Here is a 19,496-nt window from a genome sequence, read left to right as displayed (position 1 = left end):
TTAATTTGCTTATGAATGGATGCATGCTTGCTTTGAATTATTAATCACCGCGATTAAAACTATCTATATATTTTAATGATTGATCACTATTAGGGTATTTAGACAAGTTATTTGATGCAATTTCTGTTGGAACATCACCCTGAAATTGAGGAGAGCTTCTTGTGATTAGTAATTGTAAGTTCACTTAAGGCGAACAACACGCTCTTAAGGATTGCATGGTTTTTCAAAGGGCTTTCACGAAGTTTAATGAGTCTTGCATGTTTATATTTGATCTGAACATCACAGACGGATTGCATGTTAGATATACGTTTTCGCTTGAACATCACAAGGAAAATATGTGTTAGGAAAACCTAACCTTCAAAGCATGGTTGTGGAAATTCATAAGTAATTGATAGAATTGCATAGAATCGTAACGGTGACGGCTAAATCCTAGTCTTTCCCTAAATTGTTTTAATTAAAAAGCGTTTTTCTGTTTGCTGCCTTTATTTTCTAACTTCTAGGTTTCTTTAAATTGTTAAATCAATATTTTCAAACTCAAAAATCTCAAATCTTTGATAAAAATCTGTTTTAATGGTTAATTAAGAGTTGATTTAATTATGAATTAGTCAAACAATCTTTGGCGACAACAACCTTGCATGAGCAATTATACTACAATTACCTTATATTCTTGCAAGTATTTTCAGTGATTTTAACCCTACTTTTGCATGTGGTAAAAATCCTATCACTTGATCATCCAAATTTACCTATATAACGAACTCAATCATAAAGTTATTCAATGGTGATCAAACATAAAAATAACTCAATAAGATTGGAATTAAAATAGAAATTAACCATTAAAGTATCAACCAATTGTCTTGTAACAAAATTGTATCAAAAACAAAAAAGAAAAGAAGAAACTCTTTGATGACGAATTAAATAGTGCTCTGGTCCTTCCTCTTTCTCCCTTATGCCATGGGTTGTTCCTTCTCTGTTTTGGTGGCTGCTGCTACCTTCCTTTATTTTATTTTTTTCTAATCTGTTTTTGCACGCTGCCTTGCTGCTGCACTGATCAGGATAACCCCCCCCCCCTTCATTTGTCACAGCCCAAGGCTTGAATACCCTATTTTAACCTCCTTTAATCTGCCCCGTTGATACACATTTGTACAAAACTTTGTATTCAGGTATAGCCCGACCTTCATGTACTAAAGCTGCCATAACTCCCTTTAGAAAAATGATATTCACGAACCATAAAATTCTACTGAAAATAGACATCCATAGATTTCCAAGAATATATGGCACATCTCTTTGTTCTTCTCGAGTTTGTACAGTTTAATCCACGAACTCGACTAATCTGCAGAGGCTGTGCTGATGACATGGAATTGCAAACCCTTTTTAGTCTCAATACTTTCTTTTTAGCTCTTTTTCCACTCTTTACTTGTTACAACCTACAAAACATAAATAGAATGTAAAAACCTATATAAAAGAGTAAAATAAAAATGTAAACAAGAAGAATTAAGATGTATATAATAGCGAATTTACATCTTTATACGTTGACATCACAGTTTGTTTCCCTATGCATGCATGTAGATCTGTCATTAGGTCATCTCCTAAACTTTTCTTGCAATATAATCATTGAGATTTATAGTCAAATGCAAACCTTAATATTTTATTTAATTAGGAAAAACAATGACTGATACAAAGAATTAAGTATTAGATAACGAATCATTGCATTCCAACGTGCAATCAAATCAGAAGCTACTTCTCAAACGTGCTTCCATCATCAAAATTATTGAAAGAACACAAGCCAACCTTTCCCTCGCAAGAACTTAAAACCAGAGGCAGGGCAATGTGCACACATCAAGCTTTCTAAAAATGGTCGGTGCTTCCATGGCGAAAAGAAAACCCAAAGTCCCCAAGCAACCACCCCCGAAAGAATCCTGTAGCTGTTTCATTTTTCTGTTCAAATTCATCTATCGAGCCCCGGCTGCAGTTTTCTTTCTCTTTCTTATCTACCTCTGGTCTTCCTCCACCACCATTATCTCCGGCAACGTTGTCCACGTTTGTGTTTCCTCCCGGAAGCTCAATGACCATTATTGCCTTTCTGCTAGTAAAACCCAACCCAAGTTTGAAATCCCAATTCCTGTCATCAATCAAAGTTCCATTTACCTCCACACTCTTGACAAGAGTTCAAACATCCCTCTTCCCTTATCGCTTCCTTTGTACCACGGCAATGGTTCCACTAGTCCTTCTCAACCGACTGTCAACGGCAAGAAGGTGAGAGAGACCGCTGAAGTTATCGGAGCTGAGTCTGATCAAATAATTATGAGGAATGGCGAGAACAAAGACCGAGAGGAGGAAGTTGTGAACGCAAAGAAGGAAGTTGAAGAACAGATGCGACTGCACAGATCATGGAATTCGGATAAGAAGCAAGCCGGGTGCGAAGGGAGGGGAGTATATGTGTATAACTTGCCATCCAAGTTTAATTTTGACTTGATTGGTCAGTGCAGAGACATGGTTACATGGATGGACTTCTGCAAGTACTTAAAAAATGAAGCCATGGGAGAACCGATTCCAAAATTTGGAAATGGTTGGTACCAAACACATCAGCACTCATTGGAGCCAATTTTTCATCAGAGGGTTATGAAGCATGCTTGCAGGGTTTACAATGAGGATGAAGCCAAGCTTTTCTACATTCCATTTTATGGCGGTTTGGATATTCTAAGATGGCATTTCAAGAACGTCTCCAGCGACGTGAAAGACACGTTGAGTTTGGAGCTCATAACATGGCTTCGGAAGCAAAGGTCATGGACTAAGAATTCTGGCAAGGATCATGTCATTGTGTTGGGAAAAATTTCTTGGGATTTTCGGAGAAAGGACCACTCTTGGGGAACTAGATTCTTGGAGATTGAGCAAATGAAAAACCCCGTCAAGCTTTTGATTGAGAGGCAGCCATGGCAGCCAAATGACATAGGAATTCCACACCCAACATACTTCCATCCAAGCTCAGACGATGACATCATGGCATGGCAATGGAAGATCATAAGCTCACACCGAAAACAGTTAGTGAGCTTTGCTGGTGCAGCAAGGCCTGGTCAAGCTGAGAGCATAAGGTCTATATTAATCAAACAGTGCAGTTCATCTTCCGAAAATGGAAACCAATGCCGGTTTGTTGACTGTAGTTTGGGCGGATGTGATCAGCCAGAGCCAGTCATTGAGCTCTTCATGGAGTCTGAGTTCTGCCTGCAGCCTCCAGGGGACAGCCCTACTAGAAAATCCTTATTTGACTCGTTGATTTCGGGCTGCATTCCCGTGCTTTTCGATCCCTTTACCGCTTATTACCAGTATCCGTGGCATTTGCCAGAGGATCATGAAAAGTATTCTGTGTTTGTGGACCAAGAGGAAGTGAGGGGGATGAAGGTGAATGTGGTTGATACGCTGAAGAAGATTTCAAAGGAGAAGAGAGATGATATGAGGAGGTTTATAGTGTATGAGTTGTTGCCGGGTTTGGTGTATGGGGATTCACATGCAAAATTTGAAATGTTTGAGGATGCATTTTCCATCACAATGACTAATCTCATGGAGAGGGTGACCAAATTGAAATCAGAAGTATAGTTTGAGGATACATATTTTATTTAATTTTTTTGTCTGTTCTTTCTTTCTTTTCTTTCTTTTCTTTTTTTCCTTTTTTTTTTTTTTCGTTTTTAGTTTTTGGTCTCACCTTTGAATTTGTAAACAATGCAATGTGGGGAGGGAAATGAAAATTTGAGGAGCACAAAAACAGTTCATATTGTTTTATTTAACTTTGTAATTATTGGCACATACATTTTTTTAATAAAAACGCATTTCATTAGAAGTAATTACAATAGGGTTTACTTTTAATAATTAATACTTACTTGTATATTGAGACAACACTTTTTAAACATTTCAATAAGAGGCAAAAACTAATACATGTAAAAGATGACATCATTGACTCTTTTTTTTTCTCTGAAGTGTAAGTTACAAAATTACCCCTTCTTGTGGAAAAGTCCTTTTCGCACTTCTATCTCTTCATATGTTGCTCCCTTCTCTCTCCTTCTCTCTTCAAAAAATATTGGTTTCATTTAATTATTCAATTTGATTATTCAAATGAATGAATGAACTTATGAATCTACGGCCTCTACCCAGCTTACCATCCCATTCTCCAAGTCATAAACGGCAAGTGTTGCGGTTTTGATGTTTGTTTGTAGTAGAGATAAAGTTCCACTCTGGCCTGTAATTTTAATTGCCACAATTTTAGTCTGGAAGTTTACTACATGTTGAAATTTAAGTAAAAGGGGCTTGGATTCATCAAAGATTTTTCTTTTTATGGAACCAGGATTCAGGACGTAAGTGGAAGATGGAGTTTATGGAATTGTACGACATCTCCCACATTGCATTCACGGTACTATTTTAATTGGGCAAAAAATTCAAGGAAACAAGCCATTGTTCTTGAATTGCAATAGTTAAATTACGACAATTGAAACTATATGACCTAAAGTCAAATTTTACCAAACTACAAGGACTAAAACTATAATTTGGCCCTTTTCTTTTTCTCATGACGTATTAAGATTATGGTTCATATTAAAGAGAATGACTTACATGGGACAGTTTACTGTCATTGTAGGGTCTTGGGCCAAAATATCATGTCATATATAAGTTTTTCTCCATATGACATGAAATTATTAACCAAAACGCTACATCGCGGTAAGCTTGGTCCATAGAAATTGTTCTCCATGTATCTTAGGTTTGATAGAGTCACAACAGGAAGAAATGAACCCTTTCCCTAACATTGTTCCCTCTCTAAATCATGTCAATATTATGTTGTTATAAACTAATTCTATTAAAAATATACAAACTGATACTACTAAAAAAGTATACAAAATTGATTCTGCATGTATTCAAAACTAATTATGCAAAAAATGCTTGAAAACGGGTTGAACTGATTATGCAAAAATGGTCGATGATAGGTTGAACTGATTCTACAAAAACGGTCGAGGGCGGATTGAACTGATTCTGCAAAAATGATCGATGACTGATTGAATTGATTCTGCAAAAATGGTCGAGGATAAGTTGAATTGATTCTAGTAATAAAGCATACAAACTAATTCTATTTATAGTTTCAAAATTGATTCTGTAGAAATAGTCAAGGATGGGTCGAGCTTATGTCACATATTAATTTTGTTTAAGTTGTGAGGGATGTGTTCTATTAAGGGCTTTAAAGCCTTAGGGGTATAGTTGGTATTTTAAAAAATTGTTTCCATGTTTTTGGACTAAGCTTTTTATGTTTTTGTCTCTCCTTAACATGTTTAAAAACTAGTGCAATTCCTTGATATATAGTGAAAGTTTTTGTCTCTATACATAAACTCATTTTCATTTAACAACTTAAAAGGGCCCAAATACAAATAAGAAAAAGAAAGATATACCAATTCAAAACCAAGTTTGAAGTCCAAAATACATGAAGCTCTAACATCAAACCGTACACCGACACAAATGTCGTCGTTGCCACTATTGCTGTAAAAAAAAAAACACCGTCATCGTTGAAACAAGTCAGAAGAAACAGAAAAAGTGATTATATAAAAATGGGGACATAGTCACGCATATAACAAGAGAGTGATTGAGCATGAGATTTGGGGCAAGATAAGAGTGCAAAATTAGATATGGTAGCAGGATGGTGAATATGGGTGAGCGCAAGCCAGAGCTAGTTGGGGATGGAGGGTTCGTTCGAGTCTGTGACATCTTGTGCTGCCAAAGTGAGGAGATTGTCCGAGTCTGTAACATCTTGTGCAGCCAAAGTGAACTCGACTTCCTCTAGTGCTTGTGCTTTGATCGAAGTCTTGGGGCAGTAAATGGTTTCATGTTGTCCTAACTCAATGGCCCACTTGCTAACTCTGGATGATGCATCGGGATTGTGCAAGATGGATTGTAGCAGGTACTCCGTCATGTAGATTACTCTGAACGATTGGGAGTATGGTCGAAGCTTTATGGTCACAGTCAACAGTGCAAGTATGAATTTTTCCATTTTCTTGGTATCCTGTCTCTGGTTCGAGAAGAGCTTTTGACATGTAGAACACAGGTTTCTGCTCCCTCAAGTCTTCTCGAATAGGAGCCGTGCTTACTGCGCAGTCTGATACTGACAGGATTAGGTACAAATCTTTTCCATCTTCCAATTTTGATGGTAACGGGGGTTTGGATAGGTACTCTTTTAGCTTCGTAAAGGCATCTTCACACTTATCCGTCCAAAGCAGGCCTTTACTCTTTTCTGTCGCCGTGAAGAATGGTTTGCACTGATCAGTGGATCTTGAGGAGAACCTGTTGTGGGTCGAGTTTTTCGACAAAGGTGTCTCGACTGTGGGTCAAGTTTCAAAGTTCGAATCCTTGCAAGATTCGTCTGGAATCTTATCGTTCCATGATGGAAACGTTTCCTCGAAGATGAAAGATGACTTGCAGGTCGTCAGAGGAAGTTGCATGAGTCATCAGGGAGCTCGGTGTTGCAACTCCAGCGTGAGCTGCATGCTCAAGCGCTGGATTTTAGGTCAAGACCTATCCTAAATTTTTCATGTTGCAAGGCCCATCACAACTCCTTTTTTTTTTTTTTTTTTTTTTGTGCTTATCCACACATATTCAATTTACATAATTTACATAGTATACCACCACATAGTTTCACGGTCTAGTGGTATTCCTCTTCACTTGTAAGTAAAAGGTCTTAGGTCTGATTCTTGCCAAAGCTGAATTTGAACCACATTATTGATAGCCCATTGTGAAGCTTAGCCTACTCCTTTACCCCTTAGTGTAGATAATATTAGTTGTTAAAAAAAAAAAAAAATTTACGTAATATACAATTTATGCTATGAATAAAAGAAAACACAACTTAAGCAAAATCTATAATTCGTAACGTGAAAAGCCAAGTTCATGCATTATGTAATGGTTCATGCAATCAGGCTAAAAAAATATCGACAATCAAGACCCGTGTTTTAAAAGAACCTGGATTGCGATGATGAATATTGTGAAGGAATTTGTAGGAGTTCTTCCTTCAATTTTGGATTTCCATTTTCAAAGTGTTGTACCATGTTCAACACAAAAAAAATTAAAAAAAATTAAAAATATCAATAAAAGTATATGAATTCAATAAAATAAAAAAGTTTCATCATAACAATAATTATTGAAACAGAATGTCCCCTGATTAAAGATGGACAACTTCTCTTTAGTGCAGCGTCAAAATCGTGATGATAACATGTTGTGACCTATTTTAAGAATTTATGTGCGTTATTCTTCAGACCTTGTGCCTTTATTTATTGTAATAAGTAGGGGTAGATTTTTTTGCCAAATTGTCGTGCCAACCGAATTGCCAACCGTGCCATACCGATTTTGTGCCAATTGGTAATGGTACAGTATTGTACCATACTGTACCAAAAATATAAATATAATATATAATTTATAGATTATATAATATATAATTATATTAACACATATTTATAATATTCCATTGCTTGATTTGTATGATGAGTTTAGGAGATTAAAAAATGATTGCTTGATTTGTATAATGAGTTTAGGATGGGTTCTTTTACTACCACTGGGGCTTCTCTGGAAGATGTGGAACTAAATGTGGAGTTCATAATTCAAGCTCGTGGGGGTGATGAGAACAAAATTGAAATGATGAAGGAGCTTATACAAGAAAGGAGGGAGCAACACCTTTTGGAGATATCCGATGAAGTTGATAAGTACTTCACCGCTCCTTATATTAGCATTGTTGTTGGTGGCTTTGATCTCTTGAGTTGGTAGAAATCAAACAAAAAATAGTTCCCAATTATTTCAGAAATAGCCAAGAATATATTTGCAATCCTCACTTCTACCGTTGACTCCTAAAATGATAGAGGAACTAATGTGTACTAGTGATAGGCTTAACACAAGCTCAATCTTCTACAAGTTCAATGCCTCCTCCAAAAGCTTCGACATCTCAAACTTGAATAATTGATCAATGGATTTTACTTTTTGAAGTTTAGTTCCAATTTTCATTTGGTTTGAAACTTTAACTTCTATTTATTTTGGTTCGTAACTTCTATTTCGATTGTAAGCTTAATTTTCATCATGAATCTTGATGCTTCATTTGAATTATTGTATGTGTGAATTCTGAATAATAATTAACAGATGAATTTGGGCTACAATGTATGAGATTAAGGTACAAAAAAATGTTTTGCCCTTGAATTGGGTTAAAAAAAAAAAAAGATTTTGTCCAAAACAAAGTGGCAATTACCATTGCCATATCATGCTAACTGAACTATTTGGCAATACCAAACTTCGGTATACTAAAAGTTTGGTAAGATAATGGTAATAGATTTTGCTAAACTAAAAATTTGGTACGGTAATTGGTACGAGAGTTTTGGTACGGTAACCATACCGAACCCACCCCTAACTATTGCTATTAAAAAAAAAAAACACCGTCATTATTGAAACAAGTCAGAAGAAAAAGAAAAAGTGAATATATAAAAATGGGGACATAGTCACGCACATAATCAGTCGACAAGTGGATACAATACGATTTAAGATCCCAAATCCATCAAGCAATGAATCTGCAGCACGCCAAGGAATGTCTAAGATAGCTAAGGAAGAGAGGGCGCGAGGTGAAGAGATCTGTAGCAAAGGGAAGTTTTGACATACAAGAGAGTGATTGAGCATGAGATTTGGGGCAAGATAGGAGTGCAAAATTAGATATGGTAGCAAGATGGTGAGTATGGGTGAGCGCAAGCCAGAGCTAGTTGGGGATTGAGGGTTCGTCCGAGTCTGTGACATCTTATGCTGCCAAAGTGAAGAGGTTGTCCGAGTCTGTAACATCTTGTGCAGCCGAAGTGAACTCGACTTCCTCTAGTGCTTATGCTTTATTGAAGTCTTGGGGCAGTAAATGGTTTCATGTTTTCCTAACTCAATGGCCCACTTGCTAACTCTGGATGATGCATCGGGGTTGTGCAAGATGGATTGTAGCAGATACTCTGTCATGTAGATTACTCTGAACGATTGGAAGTATGGTTGAAGCTTTATGGCCACAGTCACTAGTGCAAGGATGAATTTTTCCATTTTCTTGGTATCTTGCCTCTGGTTCGAGAAGAGCTTTTAACATGTAGTACACAGGTTTCTGCTCCCTCGAGTCTTCTCGAATAAGAGTCGTGCTTACTGCGCTGTCTGATACTGCCAGGTATAGGTACAAATCTTCTCCGCGGGGTTTGGATATGTACTCTTTTAGGTTCGTAAAGGCATCTTCACACTCATTTGTCCAAAGCAGGCCTTTACTCTTTTCTATCGCGGTGAAGAATGGTTTGCACTTATCGATGGATGTTGAGAAGAACCTGCTGTGGGTCGAGTTTTTCGACAAAGGTGTCTCGACTGTGGGTCGAGTTTCAAAGTTGAATCCTTGCAAGATTCGTCTGGAATCTTATCTTTCCATGATGGAAACGTCTCCCCAAAGATGAAAGATGACTTGTAGGTCGTCAGAGGAAGTTGCTTGAGTCATCAGGGAGCTCGGTGGCGCAGCTCCAGCGTGAGCTGCATGCTCAAGCGCTGGATCTTAATTCTAGACGTAGCCTAAAATTTTCATGTTGCAAGGCCCATCACAACTCCCTTTGTTTTTATGTTTTTTCTTTCCTTTTTTCTATGTTTATTCACACATATTCAATTTACACAATTTACATAGTATACAACCACTTAATTCCACGACCTAATGGTATTTCTCTTCACTTGTAAGCAAGAGGTCTTAGGTTTGATTCTCGCCAAAATTGAATTTGAACCACATTATTGCTAGCCTATTATAAGGCTTAGCCTACTCCCCCCCCTTTAGTGTAGATAATATTAGTTGTTAAAAAAAAATTTACATAATATACAATTTATGCTATGAATAAAAGAAAACACAATTGTAGCATGATCTATAATTCGTAACGCGAAAAATCGGGTTCATGCATTATGTAATGGTTCATGCAATCAGGCTAAAAAAATATCAACAATCAAGACCCGTGTTTTAGAAGAACCTAGATTGAGATGATAAATATTGTGAAGGATTTGTAGGAGTTCGTCCTTCAATTTTGGATTTCCATTTTCAGAGTGTTGTATCCTGTTCAACACACACAAAAAATAAAAATAAAAAATTAATAGAAGCATATGAATTCAATAAAATAAAAAAGTATATTCGTAATAATAATGATTGAAACGGAATATCCCCTGATTAAAGATGAACAACTTCTCTTTACTGCAATGTCAAAAGCGTGATAATAACGTGTTGTGACCTATTTTAAGAATTTGTGTGTTATTCTTCAGACCTTGTGCCTTTATTTAGTAATAACTAATAAGACGGAGATAAAACCTGCTTTCCAAGTAATACAAAGTGTAATAAGAAAGATCTTCTAAAACACAATTACATTATGTTAAATATAATTACGTTCACATTATTCACACCCCTTTTTTTATAAAAACAAAAAATTCGTGTTCGCATTATTCACACCTTCCACCACACATCCCGTTTGGTTTAGGGAAATTTTATTTGAACTCATATAACTTCTTTTTACACCCAACTTACTCTCTACACCCATATTAGTTCTAATTAAAGAATAAATCTCTCTTTAAACCCAAATTTACTACCTAAACTACCCCATAAACCCAATTCAATATATAAATTCATTCTTAAATAATCAATCTCTCTTTAAGCCTATTGTTTTATTTGTCATGGCAACCAATTGTTATAGATGGATTGATCAGTAGTATCAATTTGTTTTACAACTTTTTCAACGTTGCCAGTTTATAGTGCAAGGCTGCTAGGGAATGATATTTGCCAAGCTCTTAATGGAGTAGTCCAGGTAGTTAATCTGAATGTGATTTGCGAAATTGAGTGATGCATTTCTAATTCAAGATTAAACAGTTCAGTAGCAGTTAGGCAAGCAGTTGAACTAGTGCTTTTGGAGTTTGAATCATGTAAAATTATGTGGACACCTTAATGAAAGTAAATTTCAGTAGAATTTCTCATCACATTTTCTTGAAGGATCATGGCGGTAATTTTATTGGAGTGATATGTGTTGCTTTTACAGGCATACCTAGTTGAATTGGAAGTAGAACTTAACCAATTACGAGATGAGTTCCTTAAGCAAGCGCTGGTAATGACATGAAACACATTTCGATGTGTTGAAAGCTTTTTACTCTTTTTGTTTCTTGTGATGATATGGCTTGTAATTATTGCTCTTGCTGATCGAGTTAACATGAAGCTAAAGAGGAAACAAAAGCAATCGGGTTTGATTATTGGGTGATGGTAGGTTTTATGATTGCTCTTAGGATCTAAGTCAGAAGGAACATAGGATAAAGATTGTGTGATAGTAGGGTTTGATTATTGAATGTGAATTTATTGATAAATTTTAAATTTATTGTTAATTTCATTTTGTATTTGATGGTAATTTTGCAATATGATAAAATAAACAATTCAAATATAAAATTTATGTTTGGTACAGAGAAAAATTATAAATGATCAAACAAAGTTTGTCCGACCATCGACGGTCAACCCGTCCATTTTCCCCACTTCCAAGACAACACAAAGTGTTTGTCATTACACTTCCACGTGTGGGATTACGAAAGCGCCTACGTGTCAATCTAGTATCCCTCCACGTGTGGGCCCGCAAATCATCACATTCCACTCCTTTAGTTAATAGCCGATTCTCTGCTTTGAGTCCCCGTATGCTCTGTGCTACTACTCGCTTTCTCTTCCGACGAAATCTCACCGTCACCACTTCATCTGCTTCTCAGCTTCTGCAAAAGCACTTCTCGGCCGATTCCCGGCAGACCCTTTTGCGGTTGTCGCAGATTTCGCTGCTTTCGCCGTCGATCAAGGTAGAGCCCGGTTTCGTCAACCTTCCGATTGAATCGTACAATGGCTAGCCAGTCCGAGAGTAAATCCATCCACGACTTCACTGTCAAGGTTGGCTTTTCACGAATTTTGATTATTTTCATTTTTCAATTGAGATTGGGGATTTTTGTTTGGTTAGAAGCTGGGTTTTTGCGTATAGTTCATTAAATTTTGAAAATGAAAATGTTAGGGGATCAAATTTTTAAATTAAATTTTGTAAAATAAATAACTTAGAGGTAGATGGTTAGATTATTACGTAAGTGTTGATTAACGTGCTTATATTCTCTGGATGACACGCATCATTTAGTTTGTAAATTTAAATTTAAATATGGATTATAACAAGTATTAATTAACGTAGTGACACACCGTTTGGTTTGCAAATTTGATTTAAAATTTTAGTTTTCTGGCGTTACCGTTTCGAAAATAGTGTTGTTAAAAAGAAAAACTGATGTCAGGAATGCTTGGGTTTTCCCCAGTTTGTTAGAATTTGGGTAGTTTATGATAATGTCCATGCTTTAATTTAATTTGCGTTTAATTTAGCAGGTTAGAATTTGGGTTCTAATTGTAAGGGGTGGATAGCCCTTGTCGGCCTTCCTCTTCAATCTACTGGGTCCCGTGATCAAACCATCCCCAGTCTCTCTTAGTGTAGTTTATTGTAGAATATGCTTTTAATAATAAAACCAAACAGAAAGGAATTTGAGTTCTAATTATCTTCCTTGTAATTGAAATTTTAGTAGTTTTGGATTGACCCTTTGGAGCCAACCACTGTAGCTTATTTCAGTTTTGATCCCCAAAAATTGCAAGGTGATGTGGTATAGGGGCTGCAGGTTAGCAAATCTAAACCAAACTTCATCCCGAATCCAATAATTGAATACATATAATGTGTCCGTTTACTCGCAGGATGCCAAGGGTAACCATGTTGATCTTAGCACCTACAAAGGGAAGGTCCTGATGATCGTCAACGTCGCGTCGCAGTGGTACGCAATATCTTCTATTTTCTTTCGAGTTTTTACGTGCATTACATACAAAAATACTAAAAGAAAGAAAATCTGATAAGGATGGTTATATTCTCATAAAATGGGATGCATTATCAGCCAACGTTGTTTGTCTTTGTCTGAAGTGTGAGCTTATTATAGTTTGCTATTTAATTTTGATGCAGTGGCTTGACTAATTCAAACTACACAGAGCTAGCTCAGTTGTATGAAAAATACAAAACTCAAGGTCTGCTTTTGTGAATCTTTTATTACGTATGCATGTTTGTACTTCACCCCATGGCTGTTTTCATAGAAACTCCCTATCGTTTGGTTGCCTTGTAGGCTTGTAGCTCACACTTGCTTCTGTTGCCTTGCAGGATTGGAAATCTTGGCATTCCCGTGCAATCAGTTTGGAGCTCAGGAGCCGGGGACAAATGATGAGATTGTAGAGTTTGCTTGCACTCGCTTTAAGGCCGAGTATCCCATCTTTGATAAGGTAAGAGTTTCTTAGGATGTCATTTCCAATATGAACAAACAGCGAAAGCGTCTTCTTTTCATGGAGTTGTGTTATTTTCTAGAGCTGGAGATTTACAAACAACCAATTTTAGGTGGATGTGAATGGTGAGAAAGCTGCTCCAATTTACAAGTACTTGAAGTCGAGCAAAGGTGGACTCTTTGGCGACAACATCAAGTGGAACTTCTCCAAGTTCCTGGTTGACAAAGAAGGGAAAGTCGTTGACCGTTATGCTCCTACAACTTCTCCTCTTAGCATTGAGGTAAGAAATCATACATTCATGACAATTGCATTGAACTGAAAAAGTGAATTAGGATAATGAAATTGCGGTTTGTTGTCTCCTTTTTGTTTTGCAGAAGGATGTAAAGAAACTGTTGGGGGTCGCATGAACAGGCAGCTCTCTATGAAGAAATGAGAGGGAGTAAATTAGTTGAGGAATAAAAGGCACTTGCTGTAATAAGAATGCATCTCTTTGTATTGTTCAACATTTTGTAAGGGTTGCACTCTGTTGATGTTTCAAGGAAGTATAACTTAAAAAAAACAGTCGGAATTCAGACCAGTTGAGGGTCTGTGTTTTCAAGTTTTAGCTTCAAGATTTGAGGTTAGGCTAGTCAAATCAAGCACTACATATATATATATATATATATATATATATATATATATATATATATATATATATGTCTTTAGAAAACCTTGACGGTACAAATGTAATTTTATTGATAACAAAAACGAAGTTACTCATAATACAAGAAAAAATGATAAAAAAAAAAATATGAAAAAGAAGAGGGACATAAATCTTACCTTTCTAGAAACGAAAACAATAAGATACAAGAAAAGACGGGGGGCATGAAATTTAACCCCTTTAATGGCAAACATAAAAGTTTAAACCTACAAAACAAGTTAAGAAACATCACAAGGTTGAGAGAAAAAAAAAAGACAAAAAAAAGCGAGTCAAACATGTATGCTGATATGCAAATTAATTTAGTGATAGCCAAGAAAGCAAGCACAGTCTGAAAACAAAGTAGCATGAGCTGCCAACGGAAGGGAATTATGGCATACCAAAGTTGGCGAAGACAAGACAATCTTAGCAAAATTGTTTGCAACAACATTTCCTTCGCGATATATGTGAGAGACCTAGAAAGTCATATTCCGAATGCGGTCCAAACAAATAGACCATTGTGTACAAAAAGGCCAAGGAGGATCAAAATCAATCGATTGGAAAGCAGAAATAACAATAGAATAATCACTTTCCAACCAAAGACAATGCCGACCCCGCTAATATGCAAACTCTACACCAATCATAATTGCTAATAATTCTGCAAAGAAAGAGTTGCAATGGCCAATCCCTTGGCAGAAACCACCAAGAAATTGACCATGGAAATCCCTGAAAACTCCTCCAGAAGTAGCAGGATCGGGATTTCCTATGGACAAACAATCTGTATTAAGTCTAATCCAAGGAACCAAGAAGAAGACCAAAGCACATGAAAAATTATTGGTGCCTTACAAGGGATAGGCTAGATCCCCAAAGAAGAAATGTTACAAGTGTCAAAACTATAAGAATAACCCGGAATAAACTTCCCACCATGAATGACCCCATAATTGATAGACATGCAAAGACGACGAAAATAGATTGGGCGACCCTTAAAAATAAACTTCTTTCGAGCGTTCCAAATAGCCTAAATAGTAGAAAGACCCGCAAAATCCCAGAGATTGTCCAACTGTTGGGAAAATGGCTTACGTACGTAGGCATGCCAAAAACAACCAAAGAATCTAAAAAAGATAAAGAGGTACCGAATTGACATGCTTAACCACCTCCAAAGCTGCCTAGATATCCAACAATCGAAGACAAGATTACAATAGATTCCTCAGATTAAGACATAAACAACAAATGGACGCTAAAGAAATACCACGTCGTTGAAGTGCACCTTCAGTAAGAAGTTTATCATGAAGAAGCTGCCAAGCCAAAATAGACGGTCGAGGTGGGATAAAATGTCACTAAATAACCTTAGCCCAAGCACAATCACCATGTTTTTGTAGAATAACATGATAGGCAAAAGAAAAGGAAAATTTCCTAGTAGATGTAGGCTCCCAAATCAATTTGTCATCCTTTATATTTAAAGGCAAAGGTAGACATAGAATCTGCTGCACTACAAAAGGGAATAAATTTACAAAATAATCTGGCAAAGACCAACTTTGTGCTTCAATCACTTTTGAAGCCCTAGAAAGAATTGTAGGTGAAATGAACGAAGATAATGAAGGGCCATTAATCAGGTTATCCAACCATTTGTCGAACCAAAAGGAAACTGACTTCCCATCACCAATAACCCAACGACTATTATTATTCAGAATAGGAAAAACAAGCTTCAACCTGTGCCACATAGAAGACCGTAAATAAATATCTTGTTTTTTAACTCAACGTCCGTTGAAGTGCACTAAACCCTAATATACATGAACAACCTAGCATTGTTTAGGGAGCTTGGAGTTCCTCATATGTTTTCTATAGAAGTTTTCCCAAATCATGAATTAGAAAGTTTGGTCCAATAGACCCTCAGCAGTATTGTTGAGAAAGTCAACATGCTTAGATTAGAATCCAATCAACGTTAATTTGAGCAAATATGTCGGAATGATTACCTTCTCACTTAGTGTTAATTGTATCAATAGCCAGATATTAATTTCATGCTTTGTATCAATTGTATTATAGTAGGAATCAATCAAAGAAATTAAACCATATTAAATTTAATTAGTATCTTCCAGGATGCAGAATTTGCTTTAAGACAACAACCATGGACGAATCAATCAATATTGGAGCTACCCAAGTCAAACAAGGCAGACTACTAAATGGTTCACTATCTGAGTTTCCTATCTATAGTATACAGCTCATAGTTGGTCTGGTAGCTGAGAGCTTTAGCTTGACAAATAATTGAGACAGAAAAAAAAAAAAAAAAAAAAAAAAAAAGAGAAAAGAATGGCTAGTCTTAGCCCACCCCCTGGATCATTTTATGACTTCACTGTCAAGGTAAATCCTTTCTATCCTCAATTACTTTATGATTAATTTTCTTAATTTGTTGCAGATTGTTGGTTTATTTCTTTTTGCATAATATGAGCGATATAACTACTCTAGTCTAAATACATTAAGGGGGGAGGGGAAGAGGAGGAGGAGGAGGAGGAGGAGGAGGAGGAGGAGGGGGAGGGGGAGGGGGAGGGGGATGGTTTGAACGTCGAGACGTAGTTGATTAAAGTTGAATGGCCTAATCACCCGGTCAATTCACCCGGTAATGAACCACTTGCAAAGATCAGTAGTTTCTTGAGTAAAGTAATTATGTGATTTGAACTTCGAGACGCAGTTGATTAAAGATGAACAGCCTAAGCACCAGGTCAATCCACCCGGTAATCTACCACTTGCAGAAGATCAGTAGTTTCTTGAATAAAGTGATTATGTTGAATGTATTCACAATCAAAACAATAAGCATATGGGAATTCGGTATTTATTTTTGGCATGTCTTGAGAATTTACCTTCACCTGTTCGGATGACAAGAAAAAAAATCATACCTGAAAGGTTAAAAGTTTAAACAAATATATATTGGGAACAGAAGAAATGTTATTTGTATTGAACCTTTGTTGGAGATTCAGCTGAGAAATGTGATTTGTTTGTCTTGATCTTGTACTTCTTGTGATGGGGTTTTAATTTGTGTAAGTGCAGGATGTTAAGGGAAATGATGTCGATCTTAGCATTTACAAGGGAAAAGTTCTGCTGGTCATCAATGTTGCTTCCAAATGGTATATACACCCCCTTGTTTTCATAGCCGTGTTTTTTTCATTTTATTCTTTGATTCATTGCTCTTTTTTCAATGATTTTCCCGGCAGTGGACTGACCAACTCAAATTACGATGAGCTGAATGAACTGTATCGAAAGTATAAAGATCAAGGTTTGCATTTTGAACTTGTATGGTTTTCTTACATGTTCTTGAGCTGATATCTATGTAGTTACTTCTCCTACAAGTTGAGTTCTGACTGCCCCTCTGTGATACATGCTAATCTGCTGCTTGTTCGAAAACTTTCGAATTAATATATTGCATATGCAATGATCGAATTTTTGTTAGAAAAACATGAATTCCCTCAAAAATTTTGTTGAAATTCTACCTTTTTCCATTACTTTTCACCTTTGTATGATATATTACGAGGTTGATACAGGCTTTGAGATTCTGGCATTTCCGTGCAACCAGTTTGGTGATCAGGAACCAGGAAGTAACAAAGAGATTGAAGATTTTGTCTGCACTCGGTTCAAATCGGAGTTTCCCATTTTTGACAAGGTAGATCCAGAAAAGTAGATTATGTTGTATGGTAGTTTCTAATTTTCCATTAGCTCACGTTCGTAAAACGATGAAGAGCGGATGGTGGTTGAAGATCTTTGTGTCTACAAGTTTAAGTTCCAACTTTCAAGGATTTTAAAGTCGATACATTTAGGCTATTGAAACCTTAATAGCTGAAGTTTTAAAAAAAAAACCTATCTAATGAGTAATGAGTGCTCATTTTAATTCTATTTGAACTCTTGCAAATTAGAACTTTCACATGCGTTTTTCCCTACGGATATTTCAACTGCATCTGAGAGCTAGGATGGTATTGCACTGTTCTAAAAATCCCCGCCTAGGCGCTAGGCGACTGGCCACCATCCCGATTAATGTCTAGGCATTTGAAAATTAAGATAAGGCACTTAGACTTGATGAGGCACCTGCATAGACCATGTAGGCACCCACCTAGGCCACCAGACCCGCCTAGGCACCCACTTAGGTTGCGACTCACTTAGATAGAAAATAGATAACTTTCATTTTATTTTTTTATTTTTTTCAGTAAATTATAAAAGACTTGCTGAATGGTTAAATAAATACTCATTATATGTTTGTTCCCCATGTTTTCATTATGTTCCAATACTTCATAATATATATGTCACTCTATTTTGTAGTTTATGATGAAATTATATATATTTTAAGTATAAACAGACACTTATTTACATGAAATATAATATATTTACTTAAATCTGCCTAGTCCACCTAGGCGCCCACCTAGACCCTACCTAGCCGCCTAAGCGCTAGGCCCCAGCCCGCCGCCCAACTAGCACCTAGCGTCTTTAGAACCTTGTGGTATTGCAATAATGTTAGATCTTTCTTTCTGAATCCGCCCTTGTTCTTGTGTTAGATTGAAGTAAACGGAGATAATACTGCTCCAGTGTACAAGTTCTTGAAGGAAGGCATGTGGGGATTCTTTGGAGACGATATTCAGTGGAACTTTACCAAGTTTCTAGTTGACAAAGAAGGAGAAGCGTCTCACCGCTATTATCCAAGCACACCCCCCCTTAGCATCGAGGTCTGTTTCTCAAATTTAATCATGTTATGCTGCCTCTGTTGTTTACTGTGATTGATCATCTCGACTCATCAATAGATTTGTCAATTTTTCTAGCCTTTTGACATACATTTTCCACAGCGTGACATCAAGACGCTGTTGGGAATCGCGTAAGTAGCTCAGATGTGAAGATTTCAACATATGCTTTCCTTTTGCGTACACTGGAATAAAAGTTCAAGCTTGCTTTGTGTATGTATATTATATCAGAAGGCTTGTTAAGGATGGAGGCATGGTGCTAATTAATAAAACATTAAGCAGTTGCAATCCCTGCTTGTTTCTTAAACTTGATTAAACCATTTATGTTCCTTGTGGGATGATGGAAAATGTTTTAATTGGCAGTCAGGATTCAATCATCTTTCCTAATCTGGATATGTTTGTTATTTTGATCACAGATTGATGTATAGGGAAAAGACTTAGCTGTCTCTTTTTCCACGAGATATATCTTTCATGTTAGCACTCATTGCGTGACCTCGCATCATGGTGAGTACAATAAAAACATTGAGGATATATATTTCTCATTGGAGTGAGATTTTAGTTAAGGGATCATCTAAGTAACCTTATTTGAGGAACAACCTTGTAGAGCCAACTTCGCATTGTACTTAAGGATTCCACTGCATATCTTGTCTCTCTCAAAAACCATCTCTACCAAATCATCATAACTGGAAACAATATAACGGTTACCCTTGTAGAGCCAACTTCACATTGTTTTTCAACAATCCAACCATGTATTGTTGAAAAGTAACTC

The 19,496-nt window shown here is 36.6% G+C and overlaps 2 protein-coding genes and 1 pseudogene across 2 annotated transcripts; all 3 read left to right on the top strand.

Moving 5' to 3' along the window:
* The first annotated feature begins 1,851 nt into the window (after positions 1 to 1,851).
* Positions 1,852 to 3,591, top strand: LOC137712474 (xyloglucan-specific galacturonosyltransferase 1 pseudogene; annotated as a pseudogene).
* Positions 3,592 to 11,678: 8,087 nt separating this feature from the next.
* On the top strand, positions 11,679 to 13,934 carry LOC137713288 (putative phospholipid hydroperoxide glutathione peroxidase 6, mitochondrial). Its single transcript, XM_068452577.2, has 6 exons — positions 11,679 to 11,938; positions 12,767 to 12,843; positions 13,026 to 13,087; positions 13,218 to 13,336; positions 13,449 to 13,616; positions 13,711 to 13,934. Exons 1-6 carry the CDS (start codon positions 11,891 to 11,893, stop codon positions 13,741 to 13,743), a joined length of 507 nt encoding a protein of 168 aa, XP_068308678.2. The 5' UTR covers positions 11,679 to 11,890; the 3' UTR covers positions 13,744 to 13,934.
* A 2,290-nt stretch (positions 13,935 to 16,224) lies between these two features.
* On the top strand, positions 16,225 to 19,034 carry LOC137713657 (putative phospholipid hydroperoxide glutathione peroxidase). The gene is made up of 6 exons (XM_068452984.2): positions 16,225 to 16,370; positions 17,055 to 17,131; positions 17,219 to 17,280; positions 17,546 to 17,664; positions 18,548 to 18,715; positions 18,833 to 19,034. Exons 1-6 carry the CDS (start codon positions 16,320 to 16,322, stop codon positions 18,863 to 18,865), a joined length of 510 nt encoding a protein of 169 aa, XP_068309085.2. The 5' UTR covers positions 16,225 to 16,319; the 3' UTR covers positions 18,866 to 19,034.
* The last annotated feature ends 462 nt before the right edge of the window (positions 19,035 to 19,496 follow it).

Source organism: Pyrus communis, chromosome 14 (assembly GCF_041283825.1).
Source record: "Pyrus communis isolate YQ-2024b chromosome 14, ASM4128382v1, whole genome shotgun sequence".
Taxonomy (NCBI): domain Eukaryota; kingdom Viridiplantae; phylum Streptophyta; class Magnoliopsida; order Rosales; family Rosaceae; genus Pyrus; species Pyrus communis.
The sequence above is the reverse complement of the archived record's forward strand: the minus strand, read 5'-3'. Positions and strand labels throughout refer to the sequence as shown.